General features: G+C 41.1%; 1 protein-coding gene across 17 annotated transcripts in view; it reads right to left on the bottom strand.

Annotated features, from left to right (window-relative positions):
* Positions 1-11,490: 11,490 nt before the first annotated feature.
* ANK3 (ankyrin 3) overlaps positions 11,491-24,803 on the bottom strand; it is a 715,857-nt gene continuing 702,544 nt past the window's right edge. For 14 of the 17 annotated variants that reach the window (XM_072628881.1, XM_072628882.1, XM_072628896.1 and 11 more), the window contains 4 exons: positions 20,809-20,892; positions 20,613-20,672; positions 18,483-18,566; positions 11,491-12,957 (listed from right to left, as the gene is read on the bottom strand). In XM_072628881.1, the coding sequence (XP_072484982.1) occupies positions 18,498-18,566; positions 20,613-20,672; positions 20,809-20,892 (213 nt within the window). In that variant the 3' untranslated portion in view covers positions 11,491-12,957; positions 18,483-18,497. The remainder of the gene's footprint in view (positions 12,958-18,482; positions 18,567-20,612; positions 20,673-20,808; positions 20,893-24,803) is intronic. The other 3 variants (XM_072628892.1, XM_072628893.1, XM_072628894.1) reach the window with 2 other exon arrangements.

Genomic DNA, 24,803 nt, shown 5'->3' with positions numbered 1-24,803 from the left:
GAATGCCAACCTCCTGTGGGATGTGGCCGGATGCCCAGACAGAACTGGGCATCCATAGACTGATGAAATGTGTCTTGGCTTAACTCTAGACGAGTTTAACCAAAATAAAAAATGAAGTATGAGCCTACAGGAAGTTGTCAACAAATATTTATCAAGGTGGCCTTGGACAAGTCATTTCCACCTCTAGGAGCCTCAGTTTCTGTAACTGTAAAATAGACTGGCAAGCCTAACATGGGATCATAGATTTGGAGCAGGAAGGGGCTTCAGAGGCCAGGCAGCCCAACCCCCTCATTTTACTGATGAGAAAACAGTCTAATCACTTGTCCAAAGCCATATGTCTAATAAGTATGTGAAATTAGGTCTTCTTGACTACTCTCTCTGTGGCGACCACCAAACTACATAGGGGACATGGGAGACAGAAATGGCAAATAGAGGCTTAGTTTCTGAGGAACTGATAACACTGTTGTGGAGATGAGCTGTAACAACAGCAGGAATAATGATATATACAAACAACTCATTTCTAGAGCATATAGCCCAGCATTGCCATGTAGGCACTGGTCCAGAATCCACCAGCATAGGCATCATGGAACAAGGCAATTGTGGGACTTTGCTCAGAGAATCCTGGGAGAAGATGCCTGAAAAAGGAGAAGAGAAAGTTAAGTTCATTTGGTGTCCTCTGTCTTGACACACAGACAGATAAAGCATTGATCAAGGACTTCCACTGTACTAGGCCTGTGCCAACTGCTGAATAGACTAGTATAACCAAAAACAAAAACAGTCCTTACCTTCAATGAGCTTACCTTCTAAGGGGACGGGGGGGAAGGCATCTAAAGGCCTGAAAAGTGATGGCAGTAGAATGCCGGGCCTGGAGTCAGGAAGGCCTCAGACTTGGCCTCAGACACTTATTAGCTGTGTGATCCTGGGCAAGTTAGCCCTAAAAAAATCTCTGTTTGCCTCAGTTTCCTTATCTCTGAAATGGCGATTAGAATAGAATCTACCTCCCATAGTTGTTGTGAGGATCATATCAGAATATTTGTGAAGCACTAAGCACAATGGCTGGCACATGGTAGGTGCTTTATGGATGTTACCTATTTGCTATTACCTCCAGGGTGAGAAAGTTGCTGGGATAGAGACAGAAAAGGCCCGAGAGTTTGGAGTGGGACCCAGGGAGGCAAGGTTGGTCCCACGGAAGGAGGCATTCTGTTACCCTTCTAAAGACTCATCTCCGGTGAGACTGATGAGCACTTTGCTGTGTCAGTAGGGACACGAGCCTGTTACCTTGAACATTCTCAGAGACCTGATCCTTCTTACCTGCCTCTGAAATGTGGACAGATGCTATCACACTAAGAAACTTCAAAATGTCTCTCCCTCTTTCCCAGAAGGTGCATGTGATAACCATAGCAGCTGGTATGAATATATATGGGTATCTCCATGGTTGGTTCACAAAATAAAATAAACTCTCCTCCTCCAAGAAAAAACCAAAATATTTATTTGGAATATTAGGATACCAAAAGGTAAGAATTAGTAAGGTACTCATCACCAATCCATGTAACACTAACTTTGCAAACAAGTTGCCCTAGGTAAGTTCTTCCCTCAGTCAGTTTCTCTCTCTCCCCCAGACACCTTTCCTCCAACTACACAATATATTCTGTTTCCAATCAAAGACTCTACACTTGATTGGCTTAGTGCTGAGAAATTTGGAAATCAGCATCCAGAGTGACCCAGAGCTCTGTTAAGGGCTCCATGTGCAGCCTATTAAAGGGTGGGGAAGATCTTATACCCCATTAACACTATGGAAGGATGAAGAAATTCAAGCCAAAAAGCCAGGTTTTGCTCCTGTGGTTAGCAGTGCCTGCCACGGACTTCTGGATATCCAATGAACTGGGCTCCCCTAACTTTTTGCTTTTCCTTCCAGTATCGGGTTATCTATTCTACTATTTATTTTTTTAAAAGTGGTAGCTAAACTTTTTTGCATAATCAATGCTAGCATAGAAGCTAGAGGCTGGGGAAATGAGTTAATCTTGGAAGAGCAGGAGACATATCCAGGCTCTAGTGAGGGGCATGTGTGGAGATGGCTGAACAATTGTTTCTTAGCAATGGGACACAAACCTTTCAGTTGCTCTGTATTTATATTTACCAGTTAGATCAAAGCTGTTTTGTGAGAGAGGATGTAAATGGAGAGATATTAACAAGCTGAAGAGAATAGAAAATCTTAACTAGAGAAGGCAAGACCTAGGAACAAACAGAAACCAGGATGGGATGGAGAGGGCAGAGGGGCTGCTACTGTGGGTTCCAGGTGAGTTTCATTTTGGATTTCTTTGTCAGTGTATGTCTTGCTACTCTTTAAAAAAAATTTCCCTTCATTCTAAGTTCCAAATAGTCTCCCTCTCCTCCTCCTCACCTTGCACTAGAGTTCAAATCTGGCTTCAGACACTTACTTATTGTGTGATCCTAGGTAAGGCACTTAAATGCTGTTTGCCTCAGTTTCCTCATCTCCAAAATGAGCTGGAAAAGGGAATGGCAAATGACTCCAGTATCTCTGCCAAGAGAACCCCAAATGGGGTCACAGAATTGGACATAACTGAAAGGACTGAACAACAACAAAATCAGGAGGCAAGCATGGAATCTACATGAGATTCTGGGAAATTGTGACTCAAAGGTCTGATTAGATTTCTACATAATGCAAATTGCTTTTAGGAGAAGGTATGATGAACCTCTTCCTAATCCCAGACTGAAACTTTTTTTAAATTTCTCACTAAAATAGGGAGTTGGGACTGGACCTGTGATTTTACTGGCATAGGGAATTCCCAGGTGAGGAAAATCTCTCTACCAATGCAGGTCAGCACTGTCTCTGAAACCTAGAGTTAGTTGCTTTTGAGTACTAAGAAAAATGACGTGCTTAGGGTCATACAGCCAATATGGGCCAGAAGTTGGACTTTACCTTAATCCTTCTTGGGTTGAGGATAACTCCCTACTCACTACGCTACACTGCCTTTCTTTTTCTAAAATACCTATTAAAATAATTTGTGATGTAAAGTCTAAGTTCATCTACTGGGCACACAGTAAGCATTTCACAAATGCTTGTTGACTGAAGGTTTTGTTTTTGGTGTGCACCAAGTGGTACAAAATCTCTTGGAAGCACCTGCAAAAATTGTGAGCACTTCTTGGCCAGTCACCCCTTATAGAGATGGATTCTTGGGTCCACAATGAACGCACCGCCAACCCCATTCCTTCATCGCCTTCATTCTGTATTACTCTTGGAAGTGATCAGATATCTTACACACTTTTCAAAACTGTGTGTTCAGATAGTCTTTGAAATCCTCTGTTCTTGAAATTCACTCTCCTTTTTCATTTCTTTTCTCTCCATCCCCTTCTCCTCCTCTCCCTTCACCTTCCTTCCCTTTCCTTCCTCTCCCTTCTCCTCCCCCTTTTATTTTCTCTTTTCCCCTCCCTCTGTTTCCTCTGTTCCCCTCCTCATATTCTCACTTTTCTCCTTTTAGCTCAAATCCAGAGTGTGCTTGGTGTTCAGGATCAGGGGGCTTTGGAGAGCATGGGAAATGACTTCTTTGGATCAAAGAAGAATTGTCCTAGCCATCACTTCACCTTCACACTGAGTGAGGAGGCAAGGATTGGGGAAGAAGGTGAAGTCCTACTCTAGGTGGTTTGATGTTGCCCCAAATGGGATAGTACTAGGCCCTCCCACAAGTGGCTGTGATCCTGTAGTATACTTCCCCCTTTCCTCTGAGTATTATTGTCCTCCAGCTCCTCATCTGGAGTTCCTCCCCAGGGGGGAAAATTAGTGAATGTGGAATTAGTAACACCTGAAATCAAGTCTTCCCTCAGATACTTCCTAGCAGTAGGACCCTTAACTGCTCTCAGGTGCAGTTTTCTCAAATGTAAAATGTCATTGATAATAACAGCACCCACCTCCTGAGACTGTTGTGGGGGTCAAATGAAATAATAAGTGGAAAATGTTCTGCAAAACTTAAAGAGCTCTGTTATGTTTCCTCTCTGAGCCTCAGTTTCCTCATCTGCAAAATGAAGGGGTTAGATTAGATGATGATGTTTCTGGTCCTTTCCAGCTCTAAACTGTAGTTAGCAGTTGAATACAAGCCATGTGAGTGGCTGCCCCCTTAGTCACCCAGTGACTAGCCTTTTATTTGGTAGATGTCACAGCATCCAAGAGACAGACAGATGAACTATCTGCACTCCTGTTTGGATCTTCAATAGCCCCCACTCCACAGAAGGATGCAGGGTACCCAAGTACAGGACCACTTGTAAGATCTCTTTGTGGCTTCTTCAGGAGATTTTCTACTGCCCAACCTCAACCTCAATGACCCTTCAGGTCACAGACGGCTTGACTTTGCTACCAAGGTGGGTAACTCCTAGAATGGGCCACTGGAAGACAGCTAGCACAGGCTTGGGAGTAAGTGGTAAATGGTGTCATTACAGGCAGAATTTGTGGCTTTGGTCTTCTTTCCTGTGAAACTTGGGGAGGAAAAGAGCCCAGCAGGATGGGTGTTGTAGAGAAGCAAACTTCCCCACATTCCTGCAGGCTATGTGGCTGAGGTAGCAACCTCAGCTCTCAGGCAGCCTTTGTACTGGCTGCCCACACCCTCCTCACTTCTTACCTTTGTCTCTAGATCTCCCAGGCTTCCTTCCATCTCAGCTCCAGTCTCACCTTCTGAGAGAAGCCTTTCTCAATCTCTTCAACCCCTGTCTTTTGAGATTACTGTTCATCTGCTCTGCTTGTATCTTGTATGGACGTAGTCATTTGCTGTAAGAGTGATGGTGCCTTTCCCATTAGAACATCAGCAACTTGAAGGATAATGTTTGCCTTTCCTTGTGTCTCTGGTCATTAACCAAGTGTCTGATACATAGCAAACACTTAATAAATGCTTTTAAATTTATAATAGAAAGGAAGCAATGACCACTAGGAATCTTCCTCATCAGGTTGTTCACATAGGCAAGCTTGCTCTCACCTTTGGACCAACCGTCTCTGTTTCTAGGTCCATATATTTCTAAAAATGCCTTCTGATAATACCGCTTCTTTCCATGATACAGAAGGCAGGTAGCTGTGATTTTGATTGTGGTTGGCATCCCATGAGAAGCATCATGGACTAGTGGATAGACAGCTGGTCTCGGGGTGAGGAAGACCTGGGTGCAAATCCTACCTTTGATACATCCTGGCTATGTGACCTTGGCCAGTCCATTTGACCTCTTAGTACCCCTGGCAACTTGCTAAGACTTGCTAAGTTGAAGAGAAGGTACTGACCTGCATAGGTGGAGGGAGTCTCCTCATGTGGGAGTTTCCTATACTAAGGAAACCACAGTTCCAGGCCCTCTTCTTTATCCCATGATTCACAGTCATCTGGCATTGCTGGAAGAGAGTTTATGTTAAAAAAAACAGTCTTTTAAAAATATCTACCAAGTAATCATGAAGACGCCTTCTCTCTGCTTCCCATACCCTCCTCCACCTCCCACAGTCTCTAGAACTGTCCCTTGAAAAACAAAAATTCAAAAAAAAAAACTTGCGAAGTTTAACATGTCCACATTCTGGTGACTGCATGAAAAATTGTTCCATATCCAAGAAACAATGCTTATGGTGGCTTCTACAAATCAGAAAGTACCTGGCAACTCACTGGTATTCTTCAGAATGACTCTCCAAAGTGACTCAGTGGGTGTGTTAAGACCACATCCATGATTCATATCTGGACTTCTAGTTTTTTAAAAAAAAATTTACTATAGCGCCAAAAGTTATGAAGCTAATCATTGGCACGTGACAGAAACACTTAAGGACAACCAATGACCTTGACCAGTCACTTTTTGGGGAAAAAATCCAAATGAATTCCAGTCTGGTTCAAAAGAAGTGGAAGGTATAGGTTCTAACTGCAGGTCTTAGATTTAGAGTTGGATAGTACCTTGGAGATCTTCTAGTCAAGACTCCTCATTTTACAGCATTGGAAAGTGAGGCCTAGTCAAGTGAACCAATGGAGTATTGAAACATGAATCCCCTCTACAAAATCCCTAGTAAGTCAGGATCTAGCTTATGTGATAATCATTGCCTTACATGCCGACATGTGTTGGTCAGCAAGGTCGATAAAGTGGACTTGAGGTCAGGAACAGCTGAGGTCAGATCCTGACATTTGCTAGTTGTGTGACCCTGGCTAAGTTACTTGATCTCTACCTGACTCAGTTTCTTCAACTGTAAAATGGGAATGATAGTAATAGTTCCTACCTCCTAGGATTGTTGCAAGGATCAAATGGGACAATACTTTGTAAAGTAGCTCATGACCCTTAAAGTGCTATATAAATAGAAGCTATAATTATTATGTTAATGGCAGGATCACTTTCCTATCTTAGACCAGGACAAGGAAACAGATTCAGAATCCAGATGATATTTAACTAATATCAGAATGCTAAAATTCATTCAAACTGTGTATATGCTTATATGTTCAATAGATGTTTAAATGAATTGAATTAGAATAAATGTACACACACACACACACACACACACACATTGTTGTTGTTCAGTCATTTTTGAGTTGTATCAGACTCTTCTCAACTCCACTTGGGATTTTCTTGGCAAAGATGCTGGAGTGGTTTGCCACTTCCTTCTCCAGCTCATTTTACAAATGAAGAAACTGAGACAAAAGGAATGAAGTGCCTTGCCCAGTATCACATGGCTAGTTAGTGTCTGAGGTCAGATTTGAACTCATGAAGGTGAGTCTTTCTAATTCCGCTATGGTGCCACCTAGCTGCCATGTTTGCATAAACTCTCTCCCTCTTTTTCTCTCTGTTTCTGTCTCTTGTCCATTGGTGTCTCTACACACGCACACACACGCGGTTTCAAAGGTCTTATCTAGCAAGGAAACATTGGGAGAGAGCATTAGTCCTTTGTACTGGTATTTATCAAGGCAAGAAAGTCCAAAAAAGCAGCCAGGCTGAGTGTTGATTAGAAATAATGACGGTCAGTAGTCCAAAACAAGGATCTCTTTGCTTTATCACAGCCTTCGTAGAATCCAGAAGGAATGTGAAATTAGCAATTGAAATAAACATGAGAAACTCTAGTCAATTGCAGCTCTCTAATTTTTCATAAGAAAAAGTTAAGCAACAATTGAGTCAGTCAGCGAATACGCCTTTATTAAGCTGCCTATTATGTGCTAGGCACTTTGTTAAGTTCTGGGGCTAGAGAGAACAGTAAAAGGCAATCCCTGCCCTCAAGGAGCTCACAATCCAATAGTGGGGACAACATGCAAATAACTGTACAGACAAGCTATACACAGGAGAGACTGGAAATCACCAACGTAGGAAAGGCGCTGGAATTAGAGGAAATGGGGAAAGGCTTCTTTTTAGGATTTTAGCTAGGACTCAAAGGAAGCCAGGAAGGCCAGGAGTCAGAGATGAAAAGGGAAATCTTGGCATGCCTTTGGGAAGGGCGGAGAAAATGCTGAGTCAAGAGACACAGGGTTTGTCTCAGGAACAGCCAGGAAGCTGAGGGTACTGGATTGTGATTAAGATGGGGGAGCAGTGTAGGGTGTAAGAGGACTGGAAAGGTTGGGCAGGGAGGTCATGAAAGGCTTTTGAATCTTTTGAAAGAGGATTTAGTATTTGATTGATTTGAAGTGATAGGAAACTGGAGTTTATTGAGTGGGGGGGGTGACATGGTGAGACCTGAGCTTTAGGAAAAGCACATTGGCAGCTGTAGAGTAGAGAGGGTTATGGCAGGTGGATCTTACCTCTCTATGTAATTTGACAGGTCATGGTTTGGTGGGGGTGGAGGTGAGGGAGGGTCCCCTTCTCTTCCTGAGTCATTTTATGAACATTTGATAGGAATCTTGAACCAATGTTAATTCCGAGTCGTTCCTTGGTCAGATTTTCATTGTTGAAAAAAAAAATGCTACATCATCCTTTGATCTAGCAGATATACCATTCCTGGAAAGAACCATGGCTTCTCAAGTATAGATATATTTCTCAATGGGAGTCCATCTTGCCTTGACTCCACTGTAGAGGGTCCATATGACACCCAGAAAGCCTTCCCACGTGTCTTTTTAACACTTTTTAGGGCAAACTTCATGTTGTTCATCACGTGGCTAGCCCCTTCTCCTGTACATCATAAGGTCTCCAAGGCTGCCTTTTGTGTCATTATCCTGGGTACCTCATCATTGACAACATCTAGCCACCATGAATTCCTTCAGTGTCCTCAGAACCCTCAGTGCTTTTGATCTCTGAGATGGAAGCATTTCATGACTTGTAGTCACACAGGAGTCCTGGAAGAATGCTAATATTAATAAGTAGGGCTTTTTCAAAACAATTCTGAGCTTTTACGTCTCTCTCTCACACACAGAGCAAACTTATAAAGCTCTCAAGAGAATTGGCTACGTTGAAGGAATTGTGGAATGGCATATTAAGCATACTGGTGGTAGAGCTGTGAATTGGTTCACGTTATGGAAAGCAAGCTGGAAGTAAGCTGTGAAAATAATGAAAGTGTCCATACCTTTTGGCTCAGAGATTCTACTGACATAAGCGATCCAAGGAAGGTCAGTGAAAGAAAGATCCCATATACCCCAAAATATTCCTAGTAGAATTGTGTGGTGGCGGTGTGTGTGTGTGTGTGTGTGTGTGTGTGTGTGTGAGAGAGAGAGAGAGAGAGAGAGAGAGAGAGAGAGAGAGAGAGAGAGAGAGAATGGTGGTGGCAAAGAATTGGAAACAAAATCTTTGGGCATTGATTGGAGAATGGCTAAACAAATCATGGTACAGGATTGAAATAGCACAGTACTATGCTGTAAGAAACAATACATATAAAGAGTACACAAGGCAGCATTCCATGAATTGATGCAAAGTGAAGGAAGCCAAACCAGGAAAGCAAAACATGTAACTGAAAAAAATGTCACTGTCAGGAACAACACAAACAAAAATTGACTCTAAATGCTATGAAATTATAATGAACAGATTTGGTCTCCAAGAAGGAAAATAAATATGTACTTAAATACCTACTAATGTTTTTTTTTAAAGGCAGTTAGATGATCCTATGGCTAGAGCACTGGGTTTGGAGTCAGGGAGACCTGAGTTCAAATTTGACCTCAAGATACTTGCCACCTATGTGACCTTGGGCAAGTCACTAAATCTCTGGTTACCTTAATTCATGGAAGAAGGAAACAGCAAACCACTCCAGTGTCTTTTCCAAGAAAACCCATGAACAATATTGGCATGCAATGGTCCACAGGGTCACAAAGTATTGGACACAAATGAACAACCTTCTTTCAGAAGGGAGGGGCTATAGAATACCACCTATATTATCTGACTTGTTTGATGATTAATTTTGCTGAACTTGTCCTCTCTCTTTCATTCTTTCTTATATGAGGGTAGCTCTCTGGGCAGGAAGTGGCACATGTTGGGAGAGATATAATGTGAAAACGAACAAAAACCTTTAAAAGATGGGCTTATGTGCCAGTGGGTGACTTGGGATTGGGGAAAATTCCATTACATTTTCAAAATGAGATCCAATCTCATAGACCACAGATTAGAACTATGAGAGTCTTCCATGACCATTTGGGATGTGTTCTGAATACTATAAAATTATTATTTTTAAATCTCTTAGGTTCTCTGGGAGCATTCCAACTTCCATGGGCCATACTTAAAATTGGCTATAGATTTTTACGTGTAGTTATGAAACTCATAGAAATCAGAGAAACTCATAGAATAGATGCTCTGTTCTGCTACTTCACTAGTAGGTCGATTCTGGGCAGGTCACTTACCATTTCTAGGTCTCAGTTCTCTCAAGTGGAGCTTGAGAAGGCCTTGAAGGACCTGATATATAAATTATAGTAAAGTAATAAAAAATTTTTTTTTCATCAATTGATGTACCTAGTCCTTCTGGTATGAGTGGGGTGGGATGGGAGGGATAAGGGAGTTCGCAATATTTACAACTGAAAAAAAGGAAAAGAAAGCAACTGAATGTCCTATGTGGGATGGCTAAAACCAACAACGAAAGTGACAAATATAGAACGGAAATGGGCCATGGTGGACAGAAGTCTGGCTGGGGAGTCAGGACCACCTGGATTCAAGGCTTATCTCATACATCTGGGCTGCGATGTTGGGCAGAAGTTGATTTACCTCTTAGTACCATCAGGAAATCTCTAAAACTTAATTGTAGAATAATGGTTGATCTACAGCACTGGAGGGACTTTCCTCACCAGGAGTTTCTCATATTAATAAAACAACATGCCTGAACAAAAAAAATTAATAAAATAATGAGGAATTCCTCATATTAATGAAATGACAGGTCTGGACAAAAATTAATATAACAGAACTATTATTAGCATAATAATTATTCTGTTATTAATATAATTATATAAAATTAATAGGATAGAATAATGAAATTAAGATGGGCACCTGTAAGAAATGTGGGTCATCGTACAGGAATCATGAAGATGTATCAAATCTTTAGACTAAGTTATTTAAAGACAAGTTATTTAAACCTCTGACAGCCTCAGTTTCCTCATCCATAAAATGGGGATGAGTGCCTATCTCCCAGGTTTGCAAACCATAAAGTGCTATATAAATGCTGTTATTATTGATGTAAATTAAAATAAAACCAGATGAATGGACTATATACTATGATCATCCACAAGGAAAGGTAAACGGCTATTAATAAGGAAACCTGATGGAGACACAAAGTTGTAAGTCAAGTTTTATTGGTGGCACTGATGTTTAATAGTGATACTTTTTATAAATTATTAAAAAAAATCCAAAAAACATAACCCAATCTCTCAGGCAGGCAGGCCTACATATCTCTAAAGGCCCCTTCTAGCTCTTACATTCTATGATTTTACAAAACTACCTTTTGCCTTTGAACATAGGCACACCATGCAAATTACTGGTTTGAGACTCTTTCCCCCTTGACTCGGGCCTCCCCATTTGCCTATTTAGGATTACTGGAGAGCTGTAAAAAGACAATTTCCTGTGGTCTGGTTAATTGTGGCAGGATGACCTTCATCAGACATTGAAAATATTGGACACCACAGCTAAGAGAAAAGACTCCGTGACCTTCACTAGATAATCCTCATGCTGAAGATGGATAAACTCTCCTCTTTGGAGGAGCAGTCAGAAATTAAGGAAGGTTCTTCTTTTGGAATGATCAAATTGAAAACTGGAGACTGGCTTCATTTTGCGAGACATAAAGTGGAATTGTGGCAGATGGTGAAGCTAGGCAAATCATATACACAAGTTCATCAGATCATAGAGATAGGGGGACCTCAGAAGTCTAACCCCATTTTACAGATGAGGAAACTGGGGGAAGCGATCTGCCCAAGGTTACCCAGGTAACTATCGGAAGTGGGATCTGAACCCAGGACTGTGACTCCAGAGCTAGGGTTCTGTACTGTGTTGCAGGGGAGATTTTGGTGCACCAAGGATGGAAATGAGGAAAAACAGGTGATAATTACCTTTGACTAGACAAGCATAAGGAGACTTCAGAGCACGCATCAGTGAAGAGTTTTAACACAATTTATTTTTATGCTTAAATAATTAACTAGATCATCCAGTGTGGTTTTTTTCATACATATGTCATTAGAGCTATTTGTCAATGAATGCTGTTTTGATATGAATATAATCAACAAATTAAAGTATTTCACCAAAACCCAAATAAAAATGCCCCTTAAAACACAGCAGCCTTAAGAACCTAATATTACAGTGCTAGAATGGTTACAGATGATTGGCTTGCTGGAAGATTCTACATCTGAGCGCCAGTACACAAGACGGTAATAATTTTACAGCGTGCTGCCAGTCTATAAGCTAATATTTTCTGTTCAGTTCATTTTTTAAAAATACCAAAACTTGTGCCTCTATTGAGCACCAACCCATCTCTAAAGCTGCAAGCATTAACCCCCCTTTGTAAAGCAGTAACAGTTAGCACCCCTCCCCCCCAAAAGCAACTATGGTAGTGTCTTTTTTTTGTTCCTTTTTTTTAGGTTGTTTCATTGAAAAATTGGCAACAGCAACAAATATTAGATGAAGGGCGTTGTGTTTACAGATAAAATCTCTTTTGTGTCGCGGTATACTGTAGTGTTTGCAAAATTGGAAAAAATTTTAATCAAAATAAGGTGATACACATGCATCAAAATATTAGTACTCTGCAGAAAAATTTTCACAGAACTACAGAATTCCTCATTTTGGGAATCATTTAAATTTGCAGCAGATTTTAAAGATTTTTTTTAAAATCAAGCTAGCAGTTTTGCATATACAAACATTATAATTGCTAATATACAAGAATCAGTGAAGATCCCCACTCCCTCCCATCCCCGGCCCCAAGTCTCCCCCATAGGTGAAGCCCTTTGGACCACCTAGTCTGTTAAATGCATTTGTGATATTTCGTCTGTGTCCTAAGAGGCAGTGCCTTATTCGTATTTATTCTATTTTTCTGTTAGAATTTATACAGTGTTATTTATTTACAGCAAAACTACCGATGTTTTAAAAAAGAAGCAAACAGTGTTTATGCCCTGACAGTTTGGGTCCAAGAGAAATAAGGCGAACTGCTGTGGATTTAGCCATCTGAGCATCTTTCAATCACTTCTGTCATTGTCTTCTGTCCCATCTGGCCACAGGAATTGCTATCTTTTGTGATGACATTAAATGAAGCTGGTAAGAGTGTGGTCAGTGTCTTGTGTGTGTGCTGCGTCACGAATGGTGCGCTCTCAGATCCCGGGAATGAGAGGGGATTTCCATGCTCATGCGAAATTAAAATGCGTGGGGCGTGTCTTTTCTTTCCATTTTTTTTCTTTCTTTTCTCTTTTTTTTTGCATTAAAAACCATGCGGTTAATGTGTGGAAGCAGCAAACGCACACACACACGCATACAAACACGCACGCACACATTCTCCTTGGTAGATTTTCAATTCCTGTTGATTTTTCTTTCATGACTCTCTCTCTTGAATACTGGCAGTAAAAGTATATATTCCTGTGGAAAAATAAGGAAAACAATCAGTGAGAGAGGATAGCTTTTGCACATGACCTTGTTCTAGGTGTCACTGCAAGTCAAAGGAGAAACCAATGAATGAATGTATGATACCACATATTTTATCTAACAAGGCCTTTTCTTTATCTATTGGCATGGGGTTAATGTTTTCAAACAACTAATATTACTTGTATACATACATACATACACACATATATACATATCATACATATATACACATGTATGATATATACATATAGGCAATGCATGCATATATTCTCTTAGAAAAGTAATAAAGGTAATAGGATAAACATATTAGTACCTCGCAGAAAAATTTTAAGAAAGAGATCTTTATGGAGGAGGAAAATAATTGGTCTGGCATTTACTAGTCAAGGAAGGAATCACTCAGCACTAAGATGACAATTTCCACTCTGTCATTTCTAAATTCACACCACCGTGGATGGTTCTGTAGGTGTGTTGAGGAGTAAAGGTGACCTATGTGGGTATGGGGTACAACCCCGCAGTCAGGAGAGAACTCCTGCTGAGAAATCTCTTTCTTAAGCTCTTACCTCTTCCTGGCAACAAGCTTATTAAATATACTCTACAATAACTCTCTACTTCTGCCTTGTTCTCTACAGAAATACCATTAATTTCCTCTTTCATTTATGCCTTTTATACTAACGCACCGAAGTTACGATTTTCCCCGACATACTTTCAGATGAAAAGGAATATTCTTTCTGCCATCTGAAAGAAGGAAAACATTTTTATCTCTAAAAATAAAAAAGTGTTCTGAATACTTTGAAATTATTATTATTAAATCACATAGGGTGGGGGATAGGTTAGATGATACAAAAAGGAAGAATATTTGTCAATTACATTAGTTCTTCTAAATAAATCCATTTGTTGTTAGCAATACCTTCAAAATACTTTGGTCCTACTGCTGTAAGCTGCTTTGCATTTGGGACCAATATCCCAATGTGGAGAAGGCACTTTTTGTAATGGGCAAAGGGCGTTGCACCAAATATAATTTGCATGAAAAAATATGCTTTTCTGGAAGCCTGAGCTGAATAAGGTGTTCAGTGTTTGTGATGCATGAACAGTAAAACATCCAAATGTTTTTATGAAACAAAAGAACCACTTGATGGAAAGAGGAAGAGGGAGGCAGCATTCATCCAACTTGGATTCCAGCAGGAGAATTTCAAATTGTCTTCCCTTTGTACAGACAAATCTAGAAAAAGAATCAGTTGTTTTGACTGTTTTCTCTATTGGCTTTATATGCCTTTCAGATCTCCAAAGCAAGGAAATCATTTTAAAAAGAGCCAAGTCAGATAGCAAGCCACTTCTTGTAGGTAGTTGGGGGAGGACAGGCAGCACTTGAATACATAGTCTGTTACTTGGGAAAACATTCTAAATATGGAAAAGAACACTTCTCCATTTGTGCTTTGGGTGGGGGTGGGTGTTTTCACTTCTGAAATCTATTTTTCACATTTCATTTTTTTAAGCCCAACATGGTGTGCTGCTTCCTGTCAAGCCAGAATTCAGGGCATCTAAGCTGCCTTGTCCTTTGTGGTATGGCCAGCTGTTGATGAGCCTCTGGTGGACATACACACACAACTGAAGCTTAGCTGCAACACGGGGCAGAGTCTCTTCTTGGGACTTGGTAGCTCCAGCCAAGGAATGCATGAACAAACACATGAAGATGGGAGGCAGTTATCCAATAAGACTTCCTTCTTGCAACCATAGGTCTTTCAAGTCCATCCCTCCAGTCTTTCCTACCTATTCTCTTGACATTTGTTCTATTTATATAAGTACATGCTGTCTCCCCAACTAGAGTTCAAGCCCCTGGTGGGTAGAGTGGTTTCATTCCGTGTACTTGTATCAGAGCACAGTACGGGCACATAACAGGCATTTTAATAAATACTACCTGATTCATTCCAAGGCTTAGCATAGACGAAAACCTCATGAATTTGGATCCTACCAGCTGAGCGGGAATGAAATTGACCTTTGTACTATTGATGAAGAAAGAATTTGATGAGAAAACTGATAAAATGAACAAGATAGAGGGAACAGCATTTGAATGCCTTACCAGAATAAACGATTTGTAAGAGAGTTAGGGATATTGTGTTTATGAAAATGGAGCTCACTGAATATTAATGAGGCCAATCAGGGAAGTACAGGGAAGAAAAGCTCAGAGGCCCAGCCCACACCAATATTCTGAATAACACTCCAATTGCCAATAACAAAATTCTTGCCTCTCAGCTCTGACTCCCCTGCGTTACTCATCAATGCCCTAAGCCTACGTCCTAATTCCCTGCTTCCTTCCTCTCTACTTTATAAACCTACTTGTTTGAACAAATCCAAATTAACAAACATACTGCACATCTAACATCTGCAAGGCACAGTGCAAGGCAGACACTGAAAGTATAAAGATAGAAACACAACCTATCTGCCGCTTCACTCTTCTCATTTCCCCTGTTCAACTCTTCTATTCTCACCATATATACTTATTGACTGTGTGAAACGGTTAGCCTTTTAGAGCCTCATTTCTCACATCTGTAAAATGGGAATGATATGTACACTTTCAAGCCCTGAGAAGCAAAACGTGTGTTGGATAGGCAGCTGTCCTCAAAACCAATTAAACTTGGGTTCAAGTGCCACCTCTGACACCTACTGGATGTGAGATTCTGGGTAGAGAAGGTGTCAACCTGCAGTGGTAGAGGGAATTTTCTCACCTGGGAGTTCATTAAACTAATAAAATCACAGGTTCAACCCTTACACCATAAGCAACCTTACAGGATTGTTTTGAGGAAATATATCTCTAAACTCCTTTCCAGCTAAAACTTATTCTACAAAAATGCTTTGCAAACTTGAAGGCATTATATTAATGAGGAGGAGAGTTTATTATTATTTTCCTTGTGGAATTTCTCCTATTTTGAACAAACTGTCTTCTATCTTCATAGACCCATCCGCATCCTCCACTCCCCTTCACATTCCTGAGATGAAAATGCTACCAGTCTGACTCTGGCACTGAGAACTGCTCCTTCTCTCCTTCCTTCTTTCCCTCACTGAGTCCTCTTTTCTCACATCCACTTTCCACTAGCCATCACCATTCAATTTCCTTCTTTCAAGTCCCCATTGTCCACCCCCTCTCCACACCCTTGTCCTTTCTCCTTGCCTATCTCTAGGCCAGTCTCCCACTTCCCTCAATGTGGCCAATATTTGACTCAGTTTTCTTCTCTATTCCCATCTCCTGCCCACATCTTCCATGACTTTGAGATCTAATCAACACCATTCTCTGACCTCTTTGTCTTCCCTGTGCTCTGATTTAGTAGTTCCTTGAATCTTATCATCAGAGAGAAGGGCTAAAGAGTCTGAAACTCATCCCTTTTTACTACAATCTCCCTACTTTCTCAAGTTCCTTTAGACCTACTGAATCCGGTCTTTCCTCCTGTTCACATTTCAGGCCTCTGGATTTCCTTCCTATTCTCCCAACCCATCACCCTTTTCTGGTTTTTCCTATTTCTCTACCCATTTGTGATTCCACATCTCACAGTTAGAAGGAACCTCAGAATCCCACTAGTCCAATCCATGCCTGAATGGGAATCTCATCTACAGTAAAATCCACCATGAAAGAGGAAAACTCACTATATGGCCACTGAAGTCCCTTCCAACTCTCAAATTCTGTGACTCTGTGGTCCTGCTTGTCCTTGCTCTCAAAGCACTGACAATGTCACTAGTCCATTGACTTTCCTCTCGGGCTTCCATTCAGCAATGAGATTGCCTTGTTCCTGGGCCAGAATTCCAGAAACCCTCAATGGATAGTGAACTGCCACAGAGCCATGTGAGTTGAATTTCTAGCCTATATGCCCTGCTCATTTCCCTTGTGGAACCCCTGCAGCTATTTTTCAATTTAAGACTGAAATTGGTGTAGCCTGAGTTTCTCCCTCCTATTCTAATCTAGCCTGGTTGTTCAGGGTCAGCTCTGCAAAAGGGAGAAGTGACTTTCTTCATAAGATATTTGGGGCTGGGGTTAAAAATAAAAGAAAAGGTCACTTCTGTATTCACAGAGTCCCTCAGAAGGATAAAGCAATTCGATAAGATCAGAGACTTACATTCCTGGCAAGTCCCAGCCTCAGGTGGGCCAGTGAGAGTTAAGCCACAAGCATTTCTCAGGCCCTTACTATGGATCAGACCCTGTAGCAAGCACTGAGGTGGGATATATCACAACTAGATAGTGTGGCACAATGAGGTAAGCACCAGACCAGAGTTAGGAACATCTGGGTTCACATTCTGCTTCTGACACCTGCTTGTGGTGTGACCCTGGACACATGACAACCTCTTGGTTGGTGCATTAGGCAACTAAGATAATTGGTAAGATTCAGTTCTTATCCTTATTCTTATTATGAATAAATGTTATTACATAAAATCATGCTACAAATAAAAGCAGTAATAAAGTACTAAAATGAGATGAAAATGACATATTAAAACAAAGACTATGAAACATTAAGCACAAAAAAATCCCAATTACACATGGAGCATTCTTTTCAACTAGCCTGATGTTGTACCATGAACTGGACACACCCAAAAGGTAAAGGGCCTGGCACTCTTTGTACCAGTAAACTTGGTACACTAAACATCCTTTTCAACAAGCCTGACTTCATGTAAACTAAAGAAAACAATAAAAAGGGACTGCAATGAAAATCTGATTCAGACTTGCTTTTAGTTTTATTTCAATAGAAACCAAGTCGTTAGTTACTGAACTGCGAAAACACCAAGGGGTGGATAGATTGATACAAATCACAGGAACTATTGGGTGAGAATTACGGGTAGGCAAATATTTAGTCAGCCTGCTAAATTTTATTAGGCAACTGGATTTCTTCACAAGTTACAGATCCTTGAAAGAAGGGGAACGTTAAAAAAGTAGGAATTCCATCTCTCTGGACACATATCATTTGTTCTTAAGATGCATGTCTAATTTGAGAAGAGAGAGTTTATGGGCTGTGAAACAAATGACAAAGACATTTCAGGGCTCAGCTGGTAATATCATAAATAGAAGGGGTAAAATCATTAAGTGAACTTTGTAGTTCTTTTGTTTACTCTTCTAAGAAAAGAGAGAGTAATCAGACTATTTGTGAATTTATTTAAGGAAGGAAGGAAGAAAAGAAAGGAAAGAGGGAAAAAAGAAAGGGAGAAAAGAGAAAAGGAGAAAGAAAGAAAGAAAGGAAAGAAAGGATGGGGAAAAGATAAAGAAAGAAAAAGAAAGGAAGGGAAAAAGAGAAAAAGGAAAAGAAAGGAGGGAGGAATGGGGGGAAGGAAGAAAAACAAAGAAAGAGAAAGAATGGAGGAGGAAGGAAGAAAGAGAAGGAAGAGAAGGGAAAGAAGGAAGAAACTCAAAGGGAAGATGACTCCCCATCATTAAATCATGTGCTTAGTGGAAAGCTCCACTGGGTCTGCTTCCCTTGGTACAATAGGGTCATCTGATTCATAAAGTCATCGGGTTGTAAATTTCAAGAAAGACATCGACTGACCGTTCCGTCCTGCCCTTATGAGTGGCTCTTCTTTTCTACAGGGCGGATTTCTTTCTTTGTCTTCACCTTATAACCTTCTCCCTGCTTTAAAGAGAATGTACTCATTAAGATTTTATGCAGAACAAGTTTGGAGTTATAAACCAGAGCTTCCCCATGAGTCCCACGAGGCTGTATTAGGGTAATTAAAAGCAGTTTCATTCACTACATCACTTCCCAAACTCTGCACAGTCCATTGCTTTAATTGCTTAGCATAGCTCCAACAATATGGAATAGAAAGCCATCCAAATGCCAACACATTTGTTTTACAGCAAGCATTCCTTTAAAGTGAGTAGGTTAGTGATGAAAAGAAAACTCCTGGTATGCTCTTTTTATGTGGCTAAGTTGTAAGAAAACCATCCCTAGCCCCCATATATTGCCAAGTTGTGTCTTCGAGGGCAGACCCAGTAGAGAAACCTTTTTCTACTGTACTGAAAAATAACTCAGTAAGTGCTCATTAAGAATAAGTACCATAAAACAATGAACCAATATGGATTTAAGGGATGTTCCCTTCTCCCCTCCTAAATATGTGGGGTTAAAACTTTCTCCAATTTTAGGTAAGGGTTCTTTTCCCATAATGCCCCTACAAGTTTTTATTTATTTTCTTCTTATCATTTCTTTCCCCTACCCTGGTCCTATTATTTCATCAGTGGGGAACTCACGAGGTGGGAATGATCTCTACCATTATGGAGCTGCACACATTCTGCAGCCGACAGCCTTGTCTAGGACACTGAGAAGCTGCCCCTGAGTATCTTGCTCAGGGTCACTGTTTCAGTATTTGTAAGATGTGAGACTTGAACGCCTGGTCTTCCTGATTCCAAGGCTAGACCTCCAACTGCACAGTGTCTCTTATTAAGGGATATGCCTCAGAAACAAATTTATGAACTACAGACATTCACTTTCTACAATATTATAAGGGAAAACACAGAGCAGTTCCTTTCTCCCCTACTTTTTAATGATAAATTTCTATTCATTGCTACCTTCTGTTACAATAGCCTTCCCCTCAACCCCCAATGGTATTATCATTCTACTGGTATAGGGAAAGGGATTTATGGAGAGGCGGTGGGTAGAGAGGATAAGGAGCTGACTCTGAAGTCAGGGAGATCTGGCCTCTTCCATATCCTGGCTGAGGGACGCTGAACGAGATCTTGGTTACCCAGGCAACTCTCGGGGACAGGCATTCTTAATCTAGCTTATATCGTGAACACATGTAGCCATCTCGAGAAGCCTCGGGACCCTTTTCTCACATACATAAAATGAAACACAAGGAATTACAAAGAAAGTCAAGTATATTGAAACATAGTTATCTAAATATATATATACAAAAACCAGATTCACAGACCCAAGGTCAAGGACATCTGCTCTAACACCGTATGTTGAAGAAATTTTGACCTGTCCCAGTTAAAGGAGTTTCCTCATTGGGATTTCCCCATACCAATGAAATAGAGTTTGTAAAAAGCTAAGGAAAAGGTGGCATTATGAGAAAAGGGAGGCATGAAATGAAGCCAGAGAAAGAGTAAGTGAGAGACAAGGCTTCACTGTCCTGTGCCACAGACAGAAGACAAGTTCAAACAACAGGTAAACTGGAGATGGGGCTTCCACAAATCCATCATGTGAAGCTCCTCTGGTGGGTTGACCTTCCATGTTAGGTTTGCTATCACCCTATTTTCTTATGTTTCCATATTACAAAACCCCAAATTTCCTTCTATGTCTCTTCCCAGGAAAGCTGGTAAGGAACAATCTATCGCTCTCAATGCCTACGTAAACAATCAACCAATCAGCATTTAGTAAGTGCCTCCTCTATGCCAGCACCGTGCCAAGCACACACAGGAACAGCTAAAATCAGTTAATTAAAGCTTGTTTATTTGTTTAAAGAGAATCCCATCTTTCTGTCTTCAGCTGAATAGGAGATGGAATTCTGGAAGAACTTTAAGCAGAAAAACCCATTCTTGCCTCTCATTCCCAAGGGGAGACAATTCCATTCCACCACACCGGGAAAGCCCACCCACTCTTTCAGCCATATGGGTGAGGTCATTCACACAGCTCTCAGTTAGTCCTCGGCCCTTCCCCCTCATGGCCAGCACCCACCATTACCATTTCACCCAATGGCGACTCCTGTGGTAAAGTGATACGTCTTAATACTTTCCGCGTGATCTGTGGGGATCAATAAGGGAAAATAGATTTTTTTTCCCCATTGATAAAGATGAAACAAAAAAAAAAATCAAGCTTATTTTTTTGAATGCAGAAAATCTGAGTAACGAGAGGAGTACAAAACTTGGACGGTCATTACTTTTCTTGTGACGATGGTGCCTTCTTCATCAGTAAACTGTTCTTCTGTAACAGACTCACCGGGAATGTTTTTTGCGTCCTTTCCCTAAAGAATGTGTCACAGAGATTAGCAACCAAATCAAACCTGCATTCTGAGAGCTCCACACCACTCCACAAGCCATACACATGCACTGCCAGAATTTAAGAAATAAGATGGACCAGGGAAAAAATATGAAGACACCAATCAAATATTTGTAGCACACAAAGTGGTTCTGGGAAGCCAGTGACTGAGCACTGGGTAGACTTCCCTACTCTATGAGCCTCATGGAACACTTCTGTAATGTTAGGGGGTGCAGGAGTCTCCAGTTCCATGACTGTAGGCAGCACTGAAAATGCATGCTCTTGTACAGGTGCATGAAGGATGATTAGCTACAAGAAACAAGGATGTAGAATCTGAAGGGGGCAGAATAAGAATCACAAAATCAGAGATGACAGAACTAGGAGGGCCTTCAGAAACCAGCTGGACAATAGGACCACAGTACATGGAGCTGAGACTTTAGAAATCAATGGGATTCAACCTCCTCATTTTGCATACAAGGAAACTGAGGCCCAGAAAGGGAGTCACCTGTGGTCAGAGAGATGATGGGAGAATTGGATTTTGGATCTAGGAGTCCTGACACCCAGTCTGTCCCACTGTCCTGCCCCCCATACCTCTTAAATTATTTAATTTGTAAAGAAACATCTAACACCCCCAGTCAGAACTCAAGAGCTGTAGTTCAAGTCATCCCTCTGAAGACAAAACTTTGTTGTCCTTACTATAGTTAGTGTAGGATACTGAAAAATCTGTTTTTGTGTTTTTATAATACCCCAACTAGGACCAAGTCTTACACATTTTTCTCACTTTTAAAACCTTTTTTCAGGTACCTCACCAGTTGACACTGGTCAAAAACCCCAAACTGACCAATGTTTCATGTACCATTCTCTTTTAAAACCCGTGCAATGGGACCAGTGATCTATCCTCATTCTGGTTTGACTCCCTTGAGTCTGGAGAAGGATGAGGACTTGCTCAAGGTCACACTGGTGGGAAATAGCAGAGTATGGATATGAACACAGGTCCTCAGACTCCAAATGCAGTGCTCTTCCTGTTCTCTTCCTGGGCACTTCTCCTTAAGTGTTCAAACTCACTTTCTTTTATTATCTGATAAACTCAAATAACTTCTCTGGACCTAAACTCCTCATTTTAGAGGGGGAGAAAACAGAAAGTGACTTTCTCAGGAACACAGAGCCTGGAAAGACCTGGAATGAGATTCGAACATGGGTCTGCTGACTCCAAGCCCAGGGCTCCATCCACCCACAAGGCAGCTTGTTAGAGCCCAAGTTAACTTACTGTGGTCTGTTTGGTATTTGGTATTCAAGTAACTTGCATGAGTACATATGTGTCTCATTTCTTCTATGTCTAGACACACGTATAGAGATCTCAACAAGCCAGCAAAGATTCTACAACCATAAGCCACAACTAACCCATATTCTTCTTTTTTTGACAGCCTTACAAGGCTGGTAGATTGAGGAAGCTGCTGACATTGGTCACCTGGATTTTAGCAAGATTTGCATCAAGTCACTCCTCTGATCCCTCTAGACAAGATGATGGAGTAGGCTCACTATGGTGAGGCCATTCTATTACCAAACTACTGACAAGGCCCAGTGATAATAATTGTGATTAATTTTAATAATATTCCTGCACTTTAAAGTTCCTCACAACCACCTTGTGAGGTGTCTGAAGGAAGAGGAGTGAGGGGGTGCCCTCCTTGGTTTGGCCCTCCTCCTGGAAGTCATTTATGTGGCAAATATTTCCAGTACATTTCATCTGGTTTGCAGGAGGCTCTGCATTGGAAATAAGAGGGCCTGAGTTCACATCTCAACTCCATTATGATCATCTGTGTGACCTTAAACAATTTCTTCATTTCTGTGAGACTTATCTATAAAATGAAGAGATTAGACCCTATGACTTCTGAGTTCCATTTCAAATATAAATCTCTGTCCTTATAGTCAAGGTAAGATCACTGGACTTGGGCAGGGGGGAGTCAGGAGCCCTGTGCAATAGAGTGGGAGCTCTTGATCTTTTATATGTACTGTATATCACCTTTGACAGTTTGGTGAAACCTACAGAATCTCAGATTAATACTCTCATATGCCCAAAATAATACACAAATGATTAGAAAAGAAAGCAAAGTAATTCTATTTAAATAGTTCTCAAAATATTAAAACAAAAAGTTCAGGGATCCTAGAATAAAATACTCCTGTACTCAGACAAAGAATGTCAGATTTGGAGTGTGAGGATCTGACTCTGCTCCTTTACAAGCAACCTTTGGGAAGTCAGCAGGTTGGGGCCTCAGTTTCCCTGGTATCAAATAAGGGATCTGAAAAAGGTCATCTCTAAGGTCTCTGCCAGCCCTAAAATTCTAGGCTTGTAGATGTAGGTAAATGGAAGGTCATCCATGTTCTGGAAATAAAGTGAAAAAGAACATGCTACCCATTGTGCACAAATGCCACTCTGATGTTCTGATGCCTTTCTCCACATCTAGTCCATGACTCGGGCTATTCATGGGCTTCTATCTACAGTCATTGCAAGATAATGCCCACCCTGTTCAAAAAGAAACATAGGTCTAGGTGGAAAGATGGATTCCTTTCTCTAAGCAAGGCACTGGTCAAAGACCATCGGGGTCCAGGTAGTAGGTGGCTGAGGAAGCGAACAATATTATCTTTATAGTGATGCTATGTCTCATATTTCAATGCAAAATGAAATTACTGGGCACGTTTCCTTCCTAAATGTTCTTAAAATACAAGACTCTCATTCAATTAAACTGACTTGATGTATTTACACATACAAAGCCTAATTAGAACTGTAGCCATTTCTAATTTGTTGGGTTCCCCTCCCTCCACTATCTAATGCTTCCTTGTGGCACTGAGGTGATGCTGTTTCATGGTCCATCATCCAAAAAAGCTTAGGCCAGTGCGAAGAGGCACATCACCTGGAGGTGGGCCACAGGAGAGAGCCACACACAATGCAGACTCTTAGACTACTCTCTACACTTCCAGAGGCTTTTAATAATGATGATGATGAGAATTTAATAAATGCTTGCTGACTGACTGATCTGGGCTGGTAGAGGGAGCATCCCCACCAAAGAAATCACCAAACACAAAATGGATTGTTTTCCCAATTGTAGATCAAAACACATTTGCACTTCCCTTTCCAAATTTCCAAATGAAATGCAAAAAGAGGAACAAGAAAAATACTATTCTGCTTCCTGTGGGCATGATTCCAAACAGACATTTATATTTTGAAAATGTTAAACCATTCTTGGGGTCTCAAAACTGCTCAGTCACTGTTCTCACTGAGTAATATCTATTCCTCAACAGATCCACCCATCTGATCCATCTACCCAAAGGTCGCAGGATCACAGGATAAGAGATTCCATAGAATCTCCCTGAAGGCAGGGACAATTCACTTTTGTCTTTACATCCCCTGTGCCTAGCACAGTGCCTAGTACTTAGCATTAATAAAGACTGCTAATTAATAATCTAGAGCTAAAGGTGACCTCAGAGGGCATCTCATCTAATCCAGACCCCCTCATTTTACAGAGGAGGAAGCTCTGTAACACCTAAAGGTGTTAGGTGACTCACTCAAGGTCACATAGGTAATAAACATCAGCAGTGGGATCTGAGTCAACATCCTTGGACTCCAGAGCTCTCCTCTGAATCACTTAGAGACCTGAGTGTTAGATGTTGCCAACAAAATGGCCCACAGGGGGCTCCATGTTTCAAAGAGTTGATTTGTGTGTTAATGTGCTCCTCAGGGGCCATATGGCAGTGCAGAGCTGATCCTGGGCTCCCTTCATCACCAGAAGGTCGGCTCCCCTCCCCAGCTAATTAATTCTTTTAGAGGCAGACACTTACTATGACTGTCTATTACAGCAGAGAGTGGTTCAAACCCACACTGGGGAAATCATGGGTCCTTGA

Source organism: Notamacropus eugenii, chromosome 1 (assembly GCF_028372415.1).
Source record: "Notamacropus eugenii isolate mMacEug1 chromosome 1, mMacEug1.pri_v2, whole genome shotgun sequence".
NCBI lineage: Eukaryota > Metazoa > Chordata > Mammalia > Diprotodontia > Macropodidae > Notamacropus > Notamacropus eugenii.
This window is presented reverse-complemented; position numbering and strand designations above follow the sequence as displayed.